General features: G+C 44.3%; 1 protein-coding gene across 1 annotated transcript; it reads left to right on the plus strand.

The window, feature by feature from the left end:
• Positions 1 to 629: 629 nt before the first annotated feature.
• LOC121439618 (protein FAM228A-like) lies at positions 630 to 20075 on the plus strand. Its single transcript, XM_041640153.1, has 7 exons — positions 630 to 817; positions 8509 to 8577; positions 10006 to 10194; positions 11476 to 11565; positions 11664 to 11818; positions 16395 to 16536; positions 19911 to 20075. Exons 1-7 carry the CDS (start codon positions 725 to 727, stop codon positions 20073 to 20075), a joined length of 903 nt encoding a protein of 300 aa, XP_041496087.1. The 5' UTR covers positions 630 to 724.
• Positions 20076 to 21208: the final 1133 nt, after the last annotated feature.

The raw sequence follows: 21208 nt of genomic DNA on the forward strand, positions 1-21208 counted from the left end.
TTTCATATTAAACTACTAGCATTATAAGCTTCAACCAGGGACTGTGGCATCCTTGCACACCCACAAGCTGAGGAGAAACACCTTCGAGAGGCAAGGGAGAGGTGTAAAGACAGTGCTCTAGTTTTCTGTCAGCGCGCCATTCCAGGGACGTTGGTGTCGCAGACCACGTGACCCTGCTTCGCACTTCGACAGGGCCCGAGACACCACCCACGGGAACTGACGGAGGCAGGCTGCAGGGTGCCCAGGGTAGAAACCAGCCAGAGAGCAGCCCGACCCTGAGGCGGCCTGGGAGGCCTGTGGGTCGGAGGTAACCAGATCAACGCAGGAGAATCCATCTGAGGGGAGGGGAGGCCTGTGAGCCTGAGGCGACCAGACCACTGCAGGAGCGTCCATCTGAGGGAGAGTAACTGGCCACTAAGAGCTTCCATCTGAGGAGGCCACCCTTACCCACTCAAGATGCCATCAGCCCAGGAGCATCCATCTGAGAGGAAGCCTGCAGCCTGAGGTGGCCACCCTTCCCTGCTGAGGGCCATCACCCTCAGCCCGAGGCTATGCATCCTGTGTTGACTCCTGCTTTGGTCCCCACGACAGCGTGGGAAGCGCAGTGAGGCACACTCGGGTCTCTAGGACACAAGAAAGAGGAGCTGAGTCCCTAAGAACCCTGCTTTTTCCACATCGATACAATAAGTTCCTCAGTTTTTCTTGCTCAGAGATTCTATTATTTATGGCTGCCACAAAAACTTGGAACTGCAATGACTATTTCAGTGTGGACAAACTAAAGGAGTGGCCAGAGCCGGAGTCTGTTTCTTTAATGGAGGTAACAGCATGGCTTTCCCCCCTTTCTTTTCCTTTTTCTTCCTTCCTTCCTTATTTCTCCCTCCCTTCCTCCTTCCCTCTCTTCCTTCTCTCTTCCCTTCTTCCTTTTTCATAAGAAGCAAGATAATGTAAATGGAGGAGACCAGTGATAGCTCCAATTGTGAATCCACTATCAAGATTGGTCTGGCTTAAAAAGGACTTAAAGGTTTGATTTTTAAGATGTTGTCTTTCCATGAGACGCACAATTCCTTGAGTTTATAACCAGTTTGGTCTCAATCGCCCATCTGTTTCCAGTATTAGAACAGTTCTTCTTGGCTTAGATTGGGTAGTCAGTGAGTGGGAGCACCTGGGTTCAGATTTGGCCAAAAGCCATCCTGAAGGAAAGACGGCACCAGCTGGCTGCCAGGCAGGTAAACACGAGTCAAATTTGGCCAAGGCGCTTCAGTTTCATGGGATTCTATGGTTTGCCTCATTAGAAAGCAAGCTCTTGAGAATTGATCTTGCCCCCTCTGTCATGGTGACAGGAAGAGTTGTGAAATGTGAGTTCACTATTTTTGTGTTTGTGAGCAGCGGATTTCAGAGGAGCTGCTTCGGATGATTAGTGTGTCTATATTTTCTAAAAATAAAATTGCAAAGAATGACTTATCAATGACAAAGACTATCTAGATCTCTCTTTTTTTAAAAAAATTAAGTTGCATTGTTTTTTTTTTCATTTTCTATTCTATACTTTTTTTGAGACAGGGTTTCTCTGTAGCTTTGGAGTCTGTCCTGGAACTAGCTCTTGTAGACCAAGCTGGCCTCAAACTCACAGAGATCCGCCTGCCTCTGCCTCCCAAGTGCTGGGATTAAAGGCATGCGCCACCACCACCCATTATATTGGTTTATAGGCATGTGCTTGCAGAAGGCAGACACACAGATGATGTAGCATGCATTTGGAAGCCCTTCCATGGATCCCTGGAATTAAACCCAGGTGGTCAAGCATGGTAGCAAGTACTTTTACCAGCTGAGCTCTCCTGACAGCCTCTCTCAGATTATTATTATTATTGTTACTATTATTTTATTTATTTATTTAATAGTAGACCTAGCTGGCCTTGAATTTGCTATGCAGTGTGGGAAGTCCTTCTGTATATGTGTTGTTTTTTATTGGTTAATAAAGAAGCTGCTTTTGCATATTTAACAAGTGGTGCTGGCATAACTGGATATCAACATGTAGAAGAATGAAAATAAACCCATATCTATCACCATGCACAAAACTCAAGTCCAAATGGATCAAAGACCTCAACATAAAGCCAGCCACACTGAACCTCATAGAAGAGAAAGTGGGAAGTACACTTGAACGCATTGGCAGGAGACCACTTCATAAATAGAACCCCATCAGCACAGACACTGAGAGAAACAATCAATAAATGGGACTTCCTGAAACTGAAAAGCTTCTGTAAAGCAAAGGACACAGTCAACAAGACAAAACGACAGCCTACAGAATGAGAAAAGATCTTCACCAACCCCACATCAGACAGAGGTCTGATCTCCAAAATATACAAAGAACTCAAGAAATTGGACGTCAAAAGATCACATAATTCAATAAAAAAAAAAATGGAGTACAGACCTAAACAGAGAACTCTCAACAGAGGAATCTAAAATGGCTGAAAGACACTTAAGGAAATGTTCAACATCCTTAGTCATCAGAGAAATGCAAATCAAAACAACTCTGAGATTCCATCTTACACCTGTAAGGATGGCCAAGATCAAAATCACTGATGACAACTTATGCTGGAGAGGTTGTGGGGGAAAGGGAACACTCTTGCATTGCTGGTGGGAGTGCAAACTGGTACAGTCCCTTTTGATGTCAGTGTGGCGATTTCTCAGAAAATTAGGAAACAACCTTCCTCAAGACCCAGTAATACCACTTTTGGGTTTATATTCAAAGGATGCTCAATCGTGCCATAAGGACATGTGCTCAACTATGTTCATAGCAGCATTGTTTGTCATAGCCAGAACCTGGAAACAACCTAAATGCCCCTCAACCAAAGAATGGATAAGGAAAATGTGGTACATTTACACAATGACTACACAGCAGAAAAAAATAACAACAGACTGAATTTTGCAGGAAAATGGATGGAGCTAGAAAACATTATTTTGGATGAGGTAACCCAGACACAGAAAGACAATTATCACATGTACTCACTCTTAGGTGGTTTTTAAACATAAAACAAAGAAAGCCAGCCTACAAACCACAATTCCAGAGAACTTGGACAACAATGCGGACACTGAGAGAGACTTACATAGATCTAATCTACATGGGAAGTAGAAAGTGGAAAAAGACAAGATCTCCTGAGTAAATTGGGAGCATGGGGACCTTGGGGGAGGGTTGAAGAGGGGAGGGGAGAGGCAGGGAGGGGAGCAGAGAAAAATATAGAGCTCAATAAATATCAATAAAAAAATGTATTTAAAAAAAGAAGAAGCTGCTTTTGGCCAATGGCTTAACAGAACATAGCCAGGCTAAAAGAGCTGCTGCTGGAGACCGCCAAAACTTTGACCGGTAGGCCACAACCTCATGGTGATGCACAGATTAATAGAGATGGATTAGTTTAGGATGTAAGAGTTCATCAATAAGAAGCTAGAGCTAATAGGCCAAACAGTGATTTTATTAACACAATTTCTGTGTGATTCTTTCAAGTCTGGGTAGCCAGGAACAAAAGAGCAGCCTCCACCAACAGGTATGCAGATCAGGCTGGCCTGGCACTTACAGAGATCCTAGCTCATCTCCAGAGTCTTAGGAGTAAAAGTGTGTGCCATCCTACCTTTCTGACTTTATTTTTAAATAAAGAAGGTTGTTGACCAAGAGTACATATGACATTAGATAATTTACTTAAAATCTTACAAAGAAGGCTAAAGTTTTTCGCAATGATACTTATCCGCATTTTTGTTAGTACTCTAAATAGTGATTATTCTACTTTTATAAGAAAAAAAATACTTTTCCCATTGGCATCTTGAGATAAATCTGAGCAGGCTTTAAAGTAAGATTGTATATATTCTAGAACTTACACTGGAGAAGACCCAGCTAGTTGTTCAGATACAACTTCCGATTTCATGTGAGCATATTAAATTGTGGATGGAAAATACAGCACTCCTTTTGAGACTTCTATTGTTTATGGATGTGTTTGAGTTTGGGATTTAGCTGGTCTTGATGCATCCAATGAGGTAGAACAGGAGGAAGAGCCATGATGGAATAACAAACTCTGAGAAACCAATAGTAAGAGTTTCACGAGAGGCCATTATTTTAGAACATACTGTATCTCTTCCAGACACTGGCCTCACAGTGCCTTTTCATTTGTTCCTCTGTAGTAATTCAAGGATGAAAGCTGGTCCATACTGACGCAGCTGAAAAAGCACCAGACTGAGGGTTTAGTGCATCAGCTTTCTCTAAACTCAAAATGCAAACAGCAAGCTTCCACACCAGCCCTGCGACTCTGGGCCAATTTCACTAAGTTGAATTTTCTGCTTTTTGAGTACAGTTGCACTAAATTGAGCTTTCTGAGTTTTGCTATTTGTTCTTTCCCAACTTCCCAGACCCAAAATAATCACACAGAAACTATATTAATTATAACACTGCTTGACCAATAGCTTAGGCTTCTTATTAACTAACTTTTACATCTTAAATCAACCCATTCCTATTTTTTTCTCAGCTTCTTAGGTGCGATATTTTGTATTTTACCATCAGACTCATGGTTTACTGGTAAAGTTCTGTCTCTTTTGGCAGCTACACGGCGTCTCTCTGACTCTACCTTCTTTTCTCCTCTATCTCTGTTTGGAATTCCTGCCTTTATCTATTCTGCACTGCCATAGGTCCAAAGCAGATTCTTTTTTAACCAATGGTAATAAAACATATTCACAGTATACAGAGGGAAGTCCCACATCATCTCCCCTTTTCTGTCTAAATAAAAAGGAAAGTTTTAGCTTTAACACAGCAAGATTACATACAACAAAACAGATATCAAGCAAGAATTATAGTTACAATATTTAGTTTATTTATATTTGTCAAATTAAGGAAAATACTCTACCATCTATTCTATATTTGTGAGTCTAAAGTTTTATAACTTATTTACCTTTTATAATTATAACTATCTTTCTTCAATTCCATCAAAGACTCCAGGAGGAGATAATATTAGCTAAGTAAACAGGAAGTGCATTGTAAGCAACTACCAAAGCTCTAGAATTAACAGAGACATCTCACTGCCTGTATAGTCACCCAAAGTTCTTCTGTAACATTGGGGCATCCATCTTCAGCCTACAGGCCCACAGTATCCTGCAGACTTTTACATGAAGCAGAAAATTTGAAAGACTGTTTCATCTCTATTGGCAGTTTGTCAGTCACTTTCTTCTGTATCCTGCAGAATGTCTGGCAGACTCTTTCATGAAGCAGGAACCCTGAAGCAGTTTCACCTTTAGGCAAGTTCAACAGTCATTTTTCTGTGGGTCCTGCATGTCCAGTTTATACAGCATAGCATCAAGGAGCTTCTTTGATGCCCATCTTCCTCTTGAAGTAGATTGATGCTGCCATAAGCAGATATGTCTCACTGTTGAGAAAAGTCTAAGTTTTAAAACACTTTAAATGCCATATTCTATAGGTCTTTGAAAGGCTTGAAGAATATCTATCCTTCTGAAATACATCTCTGCACATCTAGAAAACCTAATATGACTACAAGCTTGACTATTATAAATGACTATTAACCTGTATTTCTTAATTATACATTACATTTTTAAATAAGTTGTATAAACACAATACTTTAGTCAAGAGCATATATATATATATATGTGTGTGTGTGTGTGTGTATATATATATATATATAAAGCTGACCTTAAATTTCTATCAATAAACCAAGATCCATACCAATGCAAAGTATTCATTTCTATATCATATCCCCCTTTATGTGTAAGCAAACATTTATAAACAATATTTGGGAATTTGGGCATAGTTCCCTCCAAACTGCTTCCTGCTTTTTGATGGGCAAAGTATTTTGGGGGAAGGGGTTCATGAAGACCTTTTGGGGGGTATCTTAGTTCCTCAAACCACATTAGTCTGGAAGGAATCACAGGTTCTCATTCTCTGTGGAAATAAAAAAAGAACCTCTTTTCCAAAGTAACATATCCTTAGACCCAAATTTTGAAGTCAAGATTCCTTTAAAATAAATATGTTGGTTTAGCTTAGAAGGCTGTACAATAACATGCCTCTTTGCACTCAGCTCATTTACAGCCAAAAAATTAAAGAAAAACGATAATATGCATATCAGATTCTCTGTGTATTTTCCATCTTTACGTGGATTATTTTTCTTTACTCCTTTCATCTATGACTGTCTTTACTCTGCCTTTTTAAAGACTTTACTTTTTAAAAAACCATTTACTTCTTTTTACAACTATTTTTTCTCTCTCCCAAGCCTACATACATTTATCCAACACTGTGACATATTTAGAGGTTTTCTTCATCTGAGTTTGTCTTTATTGCATGTGTAATTATTTTCTGACCAGGAGCACTTTTGTTTTAATGCTAAGCGGGTATGGCTAGAACCAACTCTGAGGTCCTGCTTGTTGACTTTGCCCAGTCCAACATAGCAGAGACATGTTCACTGCCTCTGAGAGCCATGCACACTTCCCCAGCTTTAGGGTCGCGGCAGGTCTATGTCACCATTAAGCAATTTGTAACATGCTGCTCACAGGTCTCATTTAAGTGCTTGGCCTCCTAAAAGAGCCAGAGCTATTAGTGCTGCCAGCATGAACCAGGATATCACCATTACTTATGCTGAATCAGTAAGTCTTTTCTTAAAGGAGCCATGGTGCCCCTATTTGCCACCAGCAAACAGAGCCCATATATATATATATATATCTCAAGAAGCTACACTAAACTTTGTGTGTGTGTCTAGAATTCCTTTTTAAGTTCTCTCAGATTTTATGTGGCTGTAGTCAGCTCACATTGGTGCACCAATTTGTAGGTAGAGGCCACTTGCTCATTCCTGGCTGCCCAGACCCAAAATAATTACACAGAAACTCTATTAATTACAACACTGTTTGACTAATAGCTTAGGCTTATTAACTAACTCTTACATCTTAGATTAACCCATTTCTATTCTTTTGTATTTTACCATGAGGCTCGTGGTTTACTGGTAAAGTTCCAGGGCTTTGTCTCCTTCAGCAGTTACATGGCCTCTCTCTGATTCCACCTCATTCAGGATGTTTTTTTTTCTAGTTCCATACATTTACATGCAAATTTCAAGATGTAGTATTCCATTGTGTTAATATACCACATTTGCTTTATCCATTCTTCAGATGAGGGGCATCTAGGTTGCTTCCAAGTTGTGGTTATTACAAATAATCCTGCTATGAACATAGTTGAGCAAATGTCCTTATAGTATGATTGAGAATCCTTTGGGCATATAACCAAGAATAGTATTGCTGGATTTTGAGGTAGGCTGATTCCCACTTTTCTGAGAAACTGCCTTACTGATTTCCAGAGTGGTTGTACAAGTTTGCATTCCCACCAGCAATGGAGAAGTGTTCCCCTTACTCCACATCCTCTTCAGCATAAGCTATCATTGTTGTTTTTGATCTTAGCCATTCTGACAGGTGTAAGATGGAATCTCAGAGTAATTTTGATTTGCATTTCCCTGATGGCTAAGGATGTTGAGCAATTCCTTAAGTGTTTTTTGGCCAGTTGAGATTCATCTGTTGAGAATTCTCTGTTTAACTCTGAACCCCATTTTTAATTAGATTATTCGGCATTATATGATGTTTAGTTTCTTGAGTTCTTTATATATTTTGGAAATCAGTCCTCTGTCTGATGTGGTGTTGGTGATGATCTTTTCCCATTCAGTAGGCTACCTTTTTGTCTTACTGACTTGTCCTTTGCTTTACAGAAGCTTCTCAGTTTTAGAAGGTCCCATTTATTTATTTATTGTTGCTTAAAAATGCTTAGTAAGCTTCTTGGAACTTTATTTATTTTAAAGATGTATTTATTTATTACATACACAGTGTTCTGCATGTATCCCTGCAGGCCAGAAGAGGGCACCAGATCTCAGTACAGATGGTTGTGAGCCACCACGTGGTTGCTGGGAATTGAACCCAGGACCCCTGGAACAGCAGCCAGTGTTCTTAACCTTTGAGCCATCTCTTCAGCCCGGAACTTTATTTTTTATTCTTAACTATGTACCATATGTGGGTATGTGTATTTTAGTGCTTGTGCTTAAAGAGGCCAGAGGCATTGGATCCCATGGAGCTAGAGTTACAGGCAGATGTGAACTGAACAGCCGGACGGACATAGGTGCTGCCAAATGAAACCTACTCCTCTGCAAGCACAGTATGTGCTTGCAACTGCTGAATCATCTTTCCAGCCCAGCTTCCTGAAACTCTAACAAAATATGATTTCATGATGTAATGTCAGGGATGTGTTTCAAAATAGTCTAGGTGGTTGATGGAAAAATGAGTAGGGTTTAAATGAAATAAGATTGCGTTGCTACCATTAAAGCTAGATTACGGGCTGGTGGAGAGCAGGATTTGAAGTTTCCCATCATAAGGAGTTAGAACTATGCTGTGAGATACAGGCGCTAGATTTTCACGAGTGATACTGGAACACTGGCCTGGGACTTGTCATTCCTATGCTTCCTTCAGAGTGTTTGACTTCCCGTTCATTTTTGTTTTTAGGTATTAGCTCGAGAAGACATCGATGAAGCTGTGCATGCAATATTGTTCCGAGAAAACTACATCGTGAAGGTGAGTGGTTGCGTGCTGCCTTCTGGAGGAGCAAGAGTGGATGCCGTGCTCTGATGCGCTGAACATGACCAACTTAGGAGAGCAAAGGCTTGTGTTGGCTCAGAGATTCAGGGCATTCCGGCAACAGTCACTTCACATAAAGGCAGGCAGCAGTCAGAGCTGCTCACCTCTGGGCATTTAGGAAGCAACACAGGAAGCGAGGAAAGTGTGTCAGGATTTTCTTCAAAGGTCTGCTCTGGGCAACCTATCTCCCGCCTACCAGCCCTGCCTTCTAAAGTTTACAGCACCACCCCATGGCCTCATCAGCTGAAAACACAAACTAGCACACAAGTTTGGGGGCACATTTTACATTCAGACTGCAATGTTCTGTCTGAGAGACTCATTTGCAGGCAAAATGACGTGCCTCTGATTTATACCCTTGAGCTGTGTAGCCCTGAGAGGGTGCCGCTCTTTGTAGGATCACTAAAGGTCCCACATCTTGTATGGATCTGCCCTTAAGGAATCTGAGGGATCGTTTTTTAACTGCTTCCCCCTCATTGACTTGTACCAAATGGAATTCTTTTCTAACAAATTTGCCTCTTTTTCCTATTTTTCCATACTGCATTGGGAAATATTAAAACTACCAGAAATTAATTAGCATTTAAGGGTAATGACCAATTAAGTTACTAATAATCACTGTTGGATCAGCAAGCTTTAAAGGAGTTAATTTCCACCTGAAAGATAGTATTATAATAGCACTTTGACATTTTTATTGTGATTTGAATTTACAAAGTAAATGGACATTCATTCTCTCTCAACATAGTTTATTGAGTACACTGTAAGAGACAATGGGCTAGGCAGTAACTAAATCACTTGCCCATAAATTCTCATTTAAATGAAGTATCAAAAGCAGTCTTGGGGTTAACGCCTTTCATAGGTCAGGGAGCAGCATAAAAGTAAGTTCAGTGTCTTTGTTCTTCCAGTTCTGGCACAGACCTAGTGCTGGTAAAGCCTAGATAGAGAATGAATGTCTGGGCAACATTTTAACAAGAAATGAGGATTTGGTGAGTTAGGAAAGGCTTCATTGGGTTCATGAGTTGGATAACAGTTTGATCCGAAGGTGCGGTATGATTTAGAAGTTTTCATATTTTCTTCCTGGCCTGTGTTTTCAAGTTCTGTCTCTGAAGTTTATTCTGCGTTCCAGTTATTTGGTGTGAGGACTAGGCGGCATGAATCCCTGGAGCGCTTAGGAACGGGTGTTTTCTCCCTGGAGCGCTTAGGAATGGGTGTTTTCTCCCTGGAGCACTTAGGAACGGGTGTTTTCTCCCTGGAGTGCTTAGGAATGGGTGTTTTCTCCCTGGAGTGCTTAGGAACGGGTGTTTTCTCCCTCGCTAACAGAATGACAGGAACGGAGGTCTGTGATCCTTGTTGTTTGTGTTACTTTGTCAGAGAATGGATACATACATTCAGCATCAGGCAGTTTTTAAGGAAAGAAGAAAAGAGATGTTACATAAGAAATGGGTTGAAAATGTAGCGCGGCCTCTTCAGCAGAGAATTATAGAAAAAGTGGTTTCACATAGACGACCCGGACAAAGTCAAGTGAAATATGAATACTGCGCAAAGCACATGGATAAACCGGTTGGTACTGGATTTTATTGCTTCTTCTACGTAACTATGATGCCATTCTTTTTCTTGTCCTCCCATCGTTTTCTTCTCTGGCCTGATGTGTGGGTTGTCCCATCATTCTCACTGTGTGCCTGCTGGCAAGGTAGGGAGGGAGGGTGGTGCCGGGACTCTCTGAACCACTCCTTTTATCAAAAAGCAGACTCTTCAGCATTCCCTAGGCCAACGTTTCAGCTTTCAATCTTACCAGGACTGGGTCAAATGGCAATTCCTAGTTCAGAACAGGGCCGGGAGAGAGAGTTCCTATCCCTGTGGGAGGAAATGGGTGAGGGAGAAGCGGACTGCTTCAAGCCCGGGGTCAGACAGTTCTTTTCTTCGCTGTCTTGACAGAACAGCACCATTCAGTGTCTTATTTTGAAGATGTGTTTCACTTTGAGGTCAGGAACCTCTTCAGGAATTTGTGCCCTCCTAATTTGCAATATCAAATTTAAGTCTACTGGCTTTAAGTGTCCTCCTATTGGATCTTTGCTGTTTGGTTTCCTGGGTCTTTCAGCCCCAGGTATCTGCTAAACTGTAGAAGAGTTCAGACAGAACGTTAGAAACACTGGGTATCATCAAGTTCAGAAAACGTGCACTATTAATTCCCAAATGTCCTAAGAGCTGGAACTCAAGATGTAATCCAAATGTGTTGGAATCAAGGAGTGTGATCTTTCGGCATTGAAGAAGTGGAGAAAGAGGCTTATGGTTAGCCGGAGATTCCTTTTAAATGGCCTCAGTACCACCCACACCCTGACACAGGCTTACATTTCCCTAACCCCACCCCTCCCCAGAGCAGTGGGCCGTGTCCCCTCCCACTGGGAGGACTTTTCCTCCCAGACTGGTTAGAAACAGTGTTTGTGCTCCTAAAGGCTTGAACGGGTGCCTCTCACAACCAAGGTGTCACTTGCATGATTTGTTCTAGACTGAGAACGCGTGAGGTCCGAACTTGGCCTTGGCGTAGCACGGAATAGCTGAGCAAATATTATTGACTAATGCAATGGCTTAGTAAAGCTACGAATAGAAGCCGCCTCTTGCACGTGGGTCGGCCCCCTCCTTTCTCCTACCCGCCATTACAGTCCGTGAAGCATTTCCACCTGAGGCAGCTTCTCCCCCTGCGCTGTGCCTGACTTTATTCCTAAGTCTTGATCATGGCTTTGGTGGAGAAAGGCCTCGCTGACTGACGTTATTTAGGGATAGATTTGATCACTCGCTGGAAACTGCAGCGGGGGACTCAAATACTCTCATTTTCTCCTGTAGACGAAAGCCTCTCCGATGTGTGAGTGTCTGTTCCGAAGACAGCAAGAGCTCCGAGAAGCTAAAGGAACCCGCTACCAACACCGCACAGGTGCTTTGCAGCCACAGCTAAAAGTCAATCATTCCCACCCTGAAGAGCACAGGGGTTGGTTTTACAGAGTTTGATTTTGCTCTGGTGTCTTCCTGTAGAGAAACAGAACGACATGCAAAAAGAACCTAAAGGAACCAAGAAGGCTCCCCTCTTCAGCAAATCACCCAAGTTCATGCTCACTTCCCATGGCATCGTTCCCAAAGAGAGGCAGAGAGCCTCTGCCCAGCCTGTGTGGAATAAGCCCAGTCTGTGCAGGTACAGAGTAACCAGATAAGTCATTCTGAGCTCTAGGGGTTCTCCCAGAAGAGAAGAGAAAGGGAGCATCTAGGAGCCAAGGGTGTGGAAACTGTTGGTGGTTATTGAACCCGGGTGGTAGATTCAGTATATTTTTAAGCGTTTATACCAAAAGTCATTTTTGAAAGCTCTTGTGATCTCTGTGTTAACAGAACAAAGTCTTAATCATCTCAATAAATAAAGAATCAAAATAAAAAATCTAGTCACACACCCCCAAATTAGCTCATAATCAGAGAGATAGAAATTAGCTTACTTAATTTGCAGTAGAGTTCTAGAAATCATAGAGGTTTCATTGAAACACTAAATGTTTTCCCTGTGACTTCCTGAATCAGACAAAGAAACTCACAATTGCCACTTCAGATTTGTGCCAGAGACCTTAAGTAATAAGAGAGGGGAGAGAAATAAAAGGTAAAAGAAATGGGAAGCAAGAATAAAACCCTTCCTTTTTAACAGAAAATATGAGGCTCTACAAAGAAAAACTCAAAGGCTATAAATATTTTTATTTTGAGGCAGGGCTTCTCTGTACAGCCCTGACTGTCCTGAAATATAAATAAATATTAAAAATTAAAAATTGCAGTGAGGGGCTCAGGAGCCCCCACCCCTAGCTAAGAGGTTATTGACCGTTGCTGGCTTTTGGAAGAGAGGTAATAATTTTTTCTCGAGGATGTTGTCCCTTGGTAAACTGACTGTTCTCCAGTGCCTGGCCCCGCTCTCATGAGCATATGGACAGCACAAATTGAATCTTGTAACATGATCGGGGTGGCTTGTTGGGGGTTTCTGTCCTGCCCCCATATCCCACAGCCGGCAAGCCCCAAAGAAAATCACACAGAGATCTCTATAAGTTATAAAGCTGATTGGCCCATTAGGTCAGGCTACTTATTAGCTTTTGTAGCTTATATTAACCCATTATTCTGATCTATGTTAGCCATGTGGCTCAGTACCTTTTTCAGTGGGGCAGATCACATCCTGCTGCTTTGGTGGTGTGGGCAGGAGTGGGAGGAATCAACTTCCTCCTTCCCAGAATTCTCCTGTTCTCATTGCACCATTTCTACTTTCCTGTGTGGTTTTCCTGCCTATATTTCCTGCCTGGCCAGTTAGTGTTTATTTAAAACATGATTGACAGAATACAGACAATTCTCCCACACCAGAATCTGATGATGAGTCCTACCTACCTCCAAATACTACTCTGGAGGCAGAATCAGGCCTAATTGAGAGCTACTTTAAGAGGAATAAAGTAAGAACTAAATTAGCCAGGCGGTGGTGGTGCATGACTTTAATCCCAGCACTTGGGAGGCAGAGATGGGAGGATCTCCATGAGTTGGAGGCTAGCCTGGTCTATGGAGTGAGTTCCAAGACAGTTAGGGCTACACAGAGAAACAGAGAAACAGACAAGAACCAACTTAATGGGAAGATGTACCATGTTCATGGATCACAGCATGTAACATGAGGGGGGGGCCTGCTTGTTGTTGGGGTTTTTGTCTCTCCCAGCCCCCCCCAGCTGTTTAGCCCCAAAGAAAATCACACAAAGATCTCTGTAAGTTATAAAGCTGATTGGCCCACCTCCCTCTCCAGTGGCTCTAGAGGTGGCTCTAGCCTCTCACTGGCTAACTCTCACATCTTGATTAACCCATTTTTCTGATCTGTGTTAGCCATGTGGCTCAGTACCTTTTTTCAGTGGGGCAGATCACATCCTGCTGCTTTGGTGGTCTGGGCAAGAGTGGGAAGAATCAACTTCCTCCTTCCCAGAATTCTCCTGTTCTCATTACATTATTTCTACTTCCTCTCTGGTTTCCCCGCCTATATTTCCTGCCTGGCCAATCAGCGTTTATTTATAACATGATTGACAGAATACAGACAATTCTCCTGTACCAACATCACTCAAAATTGAAAACATGAAAAGTTCTAAAATCTGTCCACACATTCAGTTCAATCTGAATGAATCAGAGATATTTGTCTGGAGTGTGTGTGTGTATGTGTGTGTGTTTATGTGTATATAGAAATTGAGCTAATTCTAAATTTTATAGGACTACTTTATCAGGTATCAAACTGACTTAAAAACTGTACCAAATCAACAATTAAACCAAATTAGAGAATCAAGAAATTAAATACATATAGATACTTTATTTGTACTAAAATAAGGCTATAGTGCAGAACAAGGGGGATAATATAGGGGTTTCAATAAATGGTACTAGAAAATGAGTTTCATTATGGGGGGATTAAACTGGACTCCATTATCTATATAAAAACTAGTTCTAGTTAGGTTCTTACGTAAATTTGAGAAACAAAATCTTAAAAGTCATAGGTATCTCAGTACTTCAAATGGTCACAGTTTGAGGAGTAAGAACTCTCTCTCTTGGGAGCTGGAGAGATGGCTTGGTAGTTAAGATCATTACTGTTTCCAAGGATCCAAGTTCAAACCCAGCACCCACATGGTGGCTCACAGCTGTCTGTAACTCCAGTTCCTAGGGGATCCAATCATGCTCTCTTCTGACTTCCTGGGGACTACATACATGTGGGACACAGACATACATGTAGGCAAAACACCCACACACATAAAAATGAATAAATAGCCAAAAAAGAAAAAAAAATAAAGAGAACTCCCCCTGGAAAGTCTCTCCTTCTTTGGCACAATATCTGCAACTGTCCTATGACTTTACAGACGTGAGCATTACGTTCCAGGTAGATTTCTTGGTTCTTTCCAGCTGTTGCTATTTCAGATCTTAAACCTTGCACAAAAGCACAAGTGTCTCACTTTTCCCTTTTTGTGAGGGGGAGGGCAGTATTTCTCATTACAACTAAGTCTGGCCTCAAGCTCTTTGCCCCACCTCTACATCTCAAGTGCTAGGACTTCTCCCTCCCTCCCTCCTTCCCTCCCTCCCTCCTTCCCTCCCTCCCTCCCCACCTCTCTCTTCTTTTTTTTCTTTTTGAGACAGTTTTTTGTTTGTTTGTTTGTTTTTGAGACAGCCCTGGCTGTCCTGGAACTTGACTTACAGACCAGGCTGGCCTCGAACTCACAAAGATCCACCTGTCTTTGCCTCCCAGTGTTGGGATCAAAGGCATGCAACACCATACCGCCTGGTGAGTTTCTTTTACTTTTAAGAGCTTTTCATTTAAACACTAACAATGACGTAACTTCTCAGTGGTGGAGAGGCCTTTTCTTGCTCTCACCCCTTCACCCCCCCCCCTTTCAGCCCCTCAGCCAGAGCTGCCACAGCTCCTCTAGCCCCACTTTAGTCTGGCCTTTCCCACCTAACAGCTTGAATGATCACTTCCCAGTGAAAGGCTTTCCAGTGGCCTCCTCTAACCCTCTCGGCCGAGTCGGGTTCCTTACAGCTGTGAGACACTGCCTGACCCCCGCTGCCAGCCTTGCTAGAAGGCTTGAAAAATCCCCTTTCCTTAAAGCAAAGAAGTACACACTAGCCCCAGAAATGTCTGGATCGAGCCAACTGTTTACAGTTTCCCGATCTGCCAGGCTGCTGCGCACTTTGTTTCCTGTTGCCTGGTATCCTAGCCCAGGCGAGTATTACATCTTGCAGCGGCTGGCCTCAAGCGCTGGGCGGGATAGATGGCGAGTCTGCTAGACGAGGAAGGGATGGGGAAAGAGAAGGCCTATTTCCTTTGTCGGAATAGGCAGCCATGGCCGTGACTCCGCGAGGTGTCCAGAGAGCGCCCTGTGTAATGAAGGGAAGAACTAAAGAGCAGTACGCTACGTTAACCAGGGGCAGTTGATGGCAAAAAGCAGAATCTTTCTCAAGTGGAAAACTTTTACATTGGAAAGTCCCCGTATATTATATAATCAGCAAGAAAGCCAGGCTGCTTGAGGGACCACGATGCCTGCCGTCTCCTCTGAGACTTCGGGTTCTCGTCATCCCTTCTTCTTGAGGCTTTCTCTGTTCTGCGCATGTGCTGCCTAGTCGATTGCACTTCTCCCTGACTTCCTGGCCTGAGTACTCACACAGGCTGCCTGTGGACCTTCTGTTTCAATCCCAGGTAGGAGGACAGAGAGACTGCCTCAGCCACAGCTGGAGACCGGTCCCACAACTCACATGATAGTTGTGTTAGCCAGCTTCATCTGCGCCATTTGGCTTAAGAAAGGTTTATTGAACTCCTATTTTGGAAGGAAGAGATCATGATTCCATGGTCCCTCTCACCCCCAGACCTCCAACTTCATTCTTTAAAGGCCCATAGCATACCCAACACCACCACCCTGGGCTCCCAGTCTTCCCATATGGACCTTTAGAGACATTATTCCAGCTTGACCAGATGGGCGGGCTCCAGTGATGTCTAGCCAGCCTTTTCTTTTCACAAAACGAATATCGATCAAGTTCATTCAATAACTTTTTTTTCTTTGAGACAGGGTTTCTCTGTGTAGCTTTGGAGCCTGTGCTAGAACTCACTCTGTAGACCATCAGGCCAGAAATCCTCCTGCCTCTGCCTCCCAAGTGCTGGGATTAAAGGCATGTGCCACCACCACCCGATTTCAATTGCTTTTGAATTGTTCGCGCTGAATTGAGATCCCTCCCCCTTTTCTCCTCAGTTCTGAAAAGCTTGTCTGTACATCCAAGTCACATCTGCCTCAGGAAGAGAAGACCTGCAACATAAGCCAGATTGTCTTTGAAAGGCAGTTCCGTTCCTCTAAGCTCAGCCCAAAGAAGAAAGAGGCTGAGAAGAAGGGTCTGGTAAGCTGAGGTCTGGGAGTGGGGCTGGGTGACGGCATTGCAATACCCACTGCCCAGAACAGCGAGCAGAACCTGGCAGAGCCCTCCCCCGCGAGGAAGAGGGGAAAGTGGAGGCAGTGGGGGCGTTCAAGTCCTGCAGTGATCTGGTGGGTGGCCTGGCGCTCTGTCCCTCTGCCCTGCTGGGCGCTGAGCGAGGAAACACAGTGTAGGTGGGTTCAGAACACAAGTGCAGACCCGTCTTTACAAGGTGAGAGCCAAGAAGACTGGCCAGAGCTGGTTCACCAGTAACTTCAGCCCTCCTCTTTCCTGAGCCTTCCTGCCTCTGACAGTTTCTACCATTTACTATTCACTGAAAGCAGATCGGACATTTTGCTCTTAGCCAGGCCTGGTGGTGCACACCCATAATCCTAGCGCTTGGGAAGTGAGGGCAATGGGAAGACCAGGGACTGGAGAAGATGGGTAAGCTGTCAACAGTACTGGCTGCTCTTCCCCAGGACCCAGGTTTTATTCTAGCATCCACATAGGGAACCGATGCCATCTTCCGGACTCCGTGGGTACTGCATGTGTCTAGTGCACAGACAGACAAGCAGGCGAAACACTCATACACACATGGTAACATTTTTAAAAATTAAAAATAATTTGAGGCCAGCCTGGTCATACGGCAAGACCCTGTCTCAAAAAACTACCACCAGCAGCAACAAAAATTTTCTTAATTCAGTTATAATAGGCAATTTTAAAAATGAAACACGAGAAAAAGGGGTGGAGGGCAAAATGAACTTTTGCGTATTTCAAAGGGAATTTCCCCACACACAGAGTTTTGCATATAGGGCTAAGGATCGCATGGGCTCCTGGCCTCTTTGTCTCCCTCTTCTCTCCCTCTGAGGCTTAGTCACAGAGCTTAGAGTCTCTGTGACTGCAGCTCATGGCACAAGGGTTTTCCCTGATCCCTGCCACACTGAGAGCTAACGACTCAGAAGTCATTACATTTATTTTCTCTATTCTTGAGAACCTCATACACGTGTACAATGAAACATCACAGATATCCCTGTTTCTCCCAACTGCCTCCAAATGACTCTCATCACAGCCCCCTCTCCAAACTCATGTCCTTGTCACTGTCCCCTCCTCCTTCCCCATAGCCCACTAAGTGTGATTAGTGCTGCCCTTAGTGGATGGTGCTGGGCCCATCCTCAGTGTGTGGGGAGCCTACCAGGGGCAACACATGAAAGCAAAGAAAAAGACTGTCCTTCCCTCAGCAGTTATAAGCTGCCAATAGCTCCTCAGTAAGACATGGGGTCTAGGGATCACTCCCCCCATCTATACCAGAATTCTGGCTGGATTGGCTTTAAATACCACGACTGCTGTGAACCCATGAGGGCGACAGCCATGCCAAGCTCACAACATGATTATGGAAGTTACAAAATAATCCCACACTAGCTCAGAATTATGTATAATAAAGAGTTATTTATTAAGGGGGGGGGACTCATAATCACTGTCCTAGATCACAGTCCGCTGCATGAATGGGGAACAGGAACCAAATCTAGCAGCTGGAAGCGAGAACCGGAAGCAAGAGAGTGAGTGCACGCTTCACAACTGCACTTGTATATAAGAGACCATGCCCAAGTGGGCTGGGATCTTAAAGGCTATTGGCTGAAGGAGCAGGAGGAGCTCCCACAGCAACAGCGCTCCTCCCAGTTATCAATCAGACACACAGATACACAGACACACACACACGTGTTTTCAGAGAGACTCACTATGTAGCTCTGGCTGAACTCACTCTGTAGGCCAGGCTGGCTTCAAACTCAGAGATCCACCAGCCTCTGCCTCCTGAGGCAGTGCCATTATGTCCAACTCTTATATTCTTCCTACTTCCTCTTCCTCAGTGTCCCATGAGCCTTGGTGGTGGTTGCCGGGGGCGGGGGGGGGGGGTGAGAATGATGACCCTTCTAGGACTGGGCACTAAATCAGATGTTTTGTGCCCCAGCTCCTCCTCAGTCATGATGGTCTCAGTCTCCTTGAAAGCAGATTCTCCCTCCAGGAAGAACTACCTTTCGGTATTAATATAGGACATGGTCCTCTACAGAGCTCACACTCAACAACCGAGAAATAGCCAACATTTAAGTTAGAGTTTTTGTGTTGGACCTCATTCCTTGTACTTCCCAGTCATTGTGGTCCACAAGCCACAGACTAGACATACCTGCTGGGATAGAAGCTTACTTATACACACCCTCTTGTCTGTCTGTCGATCCCTGTCTCTTTTCACTCTCCCCTCTCTACTTTGCTATACAGAAACTTCTAGTCTGATACAGCCCACTTGTTTTAGGTCCTAATGTGGGTTCTGCTGTTATGGTAGGGGAGCCCCTGCTGTCATCATAAGAGTAAAAACATTTGAAAGAGGGTTTTAAAAGCAATGGTTTTGTTTCATTAGTGGATGGGTTAACAGGTCAACAGACTTTCTCCCTTCAGGACCTTGGAATCTTTGCTATCTTTAGCACCTGGCTTCCAAGGGACTCATTCCTGCTAACTTTCTTTCTTTCTTTCTTTCTTTCTTCCTTTCTTTCTTTCTTTCTTTCTTTCTTTCTTTCTATTTTGACCTTTTCTCCGTGTATCAGCCCTGGCTGTCCTGGAACTTGCTCTCTAGACCACGCTGCTCTCAAACTCTGCCTCCCGAGTGTTAGGATTAAAGGCGTGCACTCCCACCACTGCCCGGCTGAAAAGAATAGATTTTATATCAGGTCGGCGGTATATCTTAGTACTTGCACAAAATCTTGGGTTTAATTCCTGCCATTGAAAAGTACACGAACGTTTTTATCACTAACACAGCTGGTACAGGAAGAGCATGCACCTCGGTGATAGAACCAAAAGCAACTGGGTTCCGAGTCTCAGCAGTGTTCAGATCTTACCTGCTTGGCATGCTTATGTGGTTCATGTTGTGGAAGTACCTGAGTGACTTGAAAAATGCTGGCAGAATCAAGTCTAAAAGAACTCTGTCTCAATAAAAACAAAACAGAAGTTCCCCGTTACCACTACCCTAGCCTGCTAACATCTTTTTATGTGGGACAGGACTAAAGGCAGCACTGGGCTAGGACCACTGTCCCTAACTGTGGGTGCAAATGTGCTCAGGAAAGCAGCCCTGAGGGTCTGAACACCGTGGAGGGCAGCGCCTTGGGGACAGCTAGTCACCTCTGCCACCGTTAAGGTGGGTGGCGGTAAAGACACTGAAAGGCTCATCCGAGAACTGCAGAAACCACCAGAGAAGGGAACCTGTCAGAAAGGATAGAAGGCTTGGGGTGGGGCACTGTCTGGGGAGGGGATGCTTCCTCTCATGGGAGCCTGCTCAATCGGCATTACATCCAGCCCTTTTCTTCTGTGAACAGGTTTCAGGGACCCGACCACAGAGACCACGCTCCTGGGCAGCAGCAGACAGCCACCATTCTCAGGGGCAACCTGCTGTGGGAAGAAGGGTGATGACCGCAGAGCTCCTGGGGAAGCACCTGGCCTCCCTGCAGGGGGCAGCCAGGTCGGGCCTCCAGTGGGCATAGAGCTTCCTGCCTTCACACTGCACAGACATTTAAGACACTGAGAACACAGCTTCTCTCTAGGTAGGAAGCGGTTGCAGGAACGACCTGAGGAACAGCAGTTAGTTTTCTAAGCCCTGGCTAGGAACTAGGAAGTGTGTGTGGTGTTTTCGTTTCACTGAAAACACTTGACAGCCAGATAGCTTGAGCATCTCCTAGCACCTGGTGCTCAGTGGGGCTCTGCGCCTGGCCTGGGGCCAGTCCCCACTCAGAGAATACCAGGGCTTTATTCAAGTTCAGTCCTGCTCGCACTCCAGGGTGCGACTACCTCACAGACACTCCGGCCTGGCAGTGGGGGTTAAATTGCTCAGAGGGAGGATGCTCTACCATTGTGTGAGGCCCCCGGGGGTGGGGGGGACACTGAAGGGGTTTAATGGGGTCTCTTCACCGAGGGGAGATATCTAGTTATGTGAGGGCTACCCACTTCCTGGTGGATGGGGGGGGGTCTCCTCGCATCCTCTAGAAACTTGGGCTCACATTTCAGTGGGGAGGACAATTTGACTTCCTCAGGGGCAGTTCTGGGTTACTAGGCAAAAAAGACTGGAGTTGCTGGCTGTACCCTTTCTAGCCATCAAAGTCACATGAGTCAGATCCTGAGGGCTCCTGTGTCCCAAATCTGATCAAGGTGTCCTGACAGCTGAGAGACAGGGACACTCACTCTAGTGAGGATTAAAGTCCCCATGGTCAGGGAAAGAGCATAGACACACAGCAATGTAGACCTATTGCTGTGTAGCTATAGGTCACAAGGAACCTCAGAGCTTTAAAGCTGCCGGATTGCCGGGGAGTGTAATGTTCCACACGTGGGCTGTCAGCAGCAACTTTCCTGACTCCATATTGCTTCAGTAGCAACAAGACAAGCTCCCCAAACCCAGGAGAGTGGGCAGCGGGCTTGCCCAGCAGCCTGTGCCTGGTCCTTCAAAGCTTCCTAGAATAAGCTGGATACTGGTTGCTTCAGTTTTATGTATCAAGTAGCAGCTTCTTCCTGTTTTAACCAGCGGGTATGTGAGGTCAGCATCTGGAGTCAGAGAAGGGAAAAGTCTTTAAAATTTCAGTCCACTGAACTGTGTGTTCCAAGTGACTCAGCCAATTTAAACAAG

This window comes from Microtus oregoni, unplaced genomic scaffold, assembly GCF_018167655.1.
Source record: "Microtus oregoni isolate MIOR12 unplaced genomic scaffold, Mior012 000062F_ref0000492, whole genome shotgun sequence".
Taxonomy (NCBI): Eukaryota; Metazoa; Chordata; class Mammalia; order Rodentia; family Cricetidae; genus Microtus; species Microtus oregoni.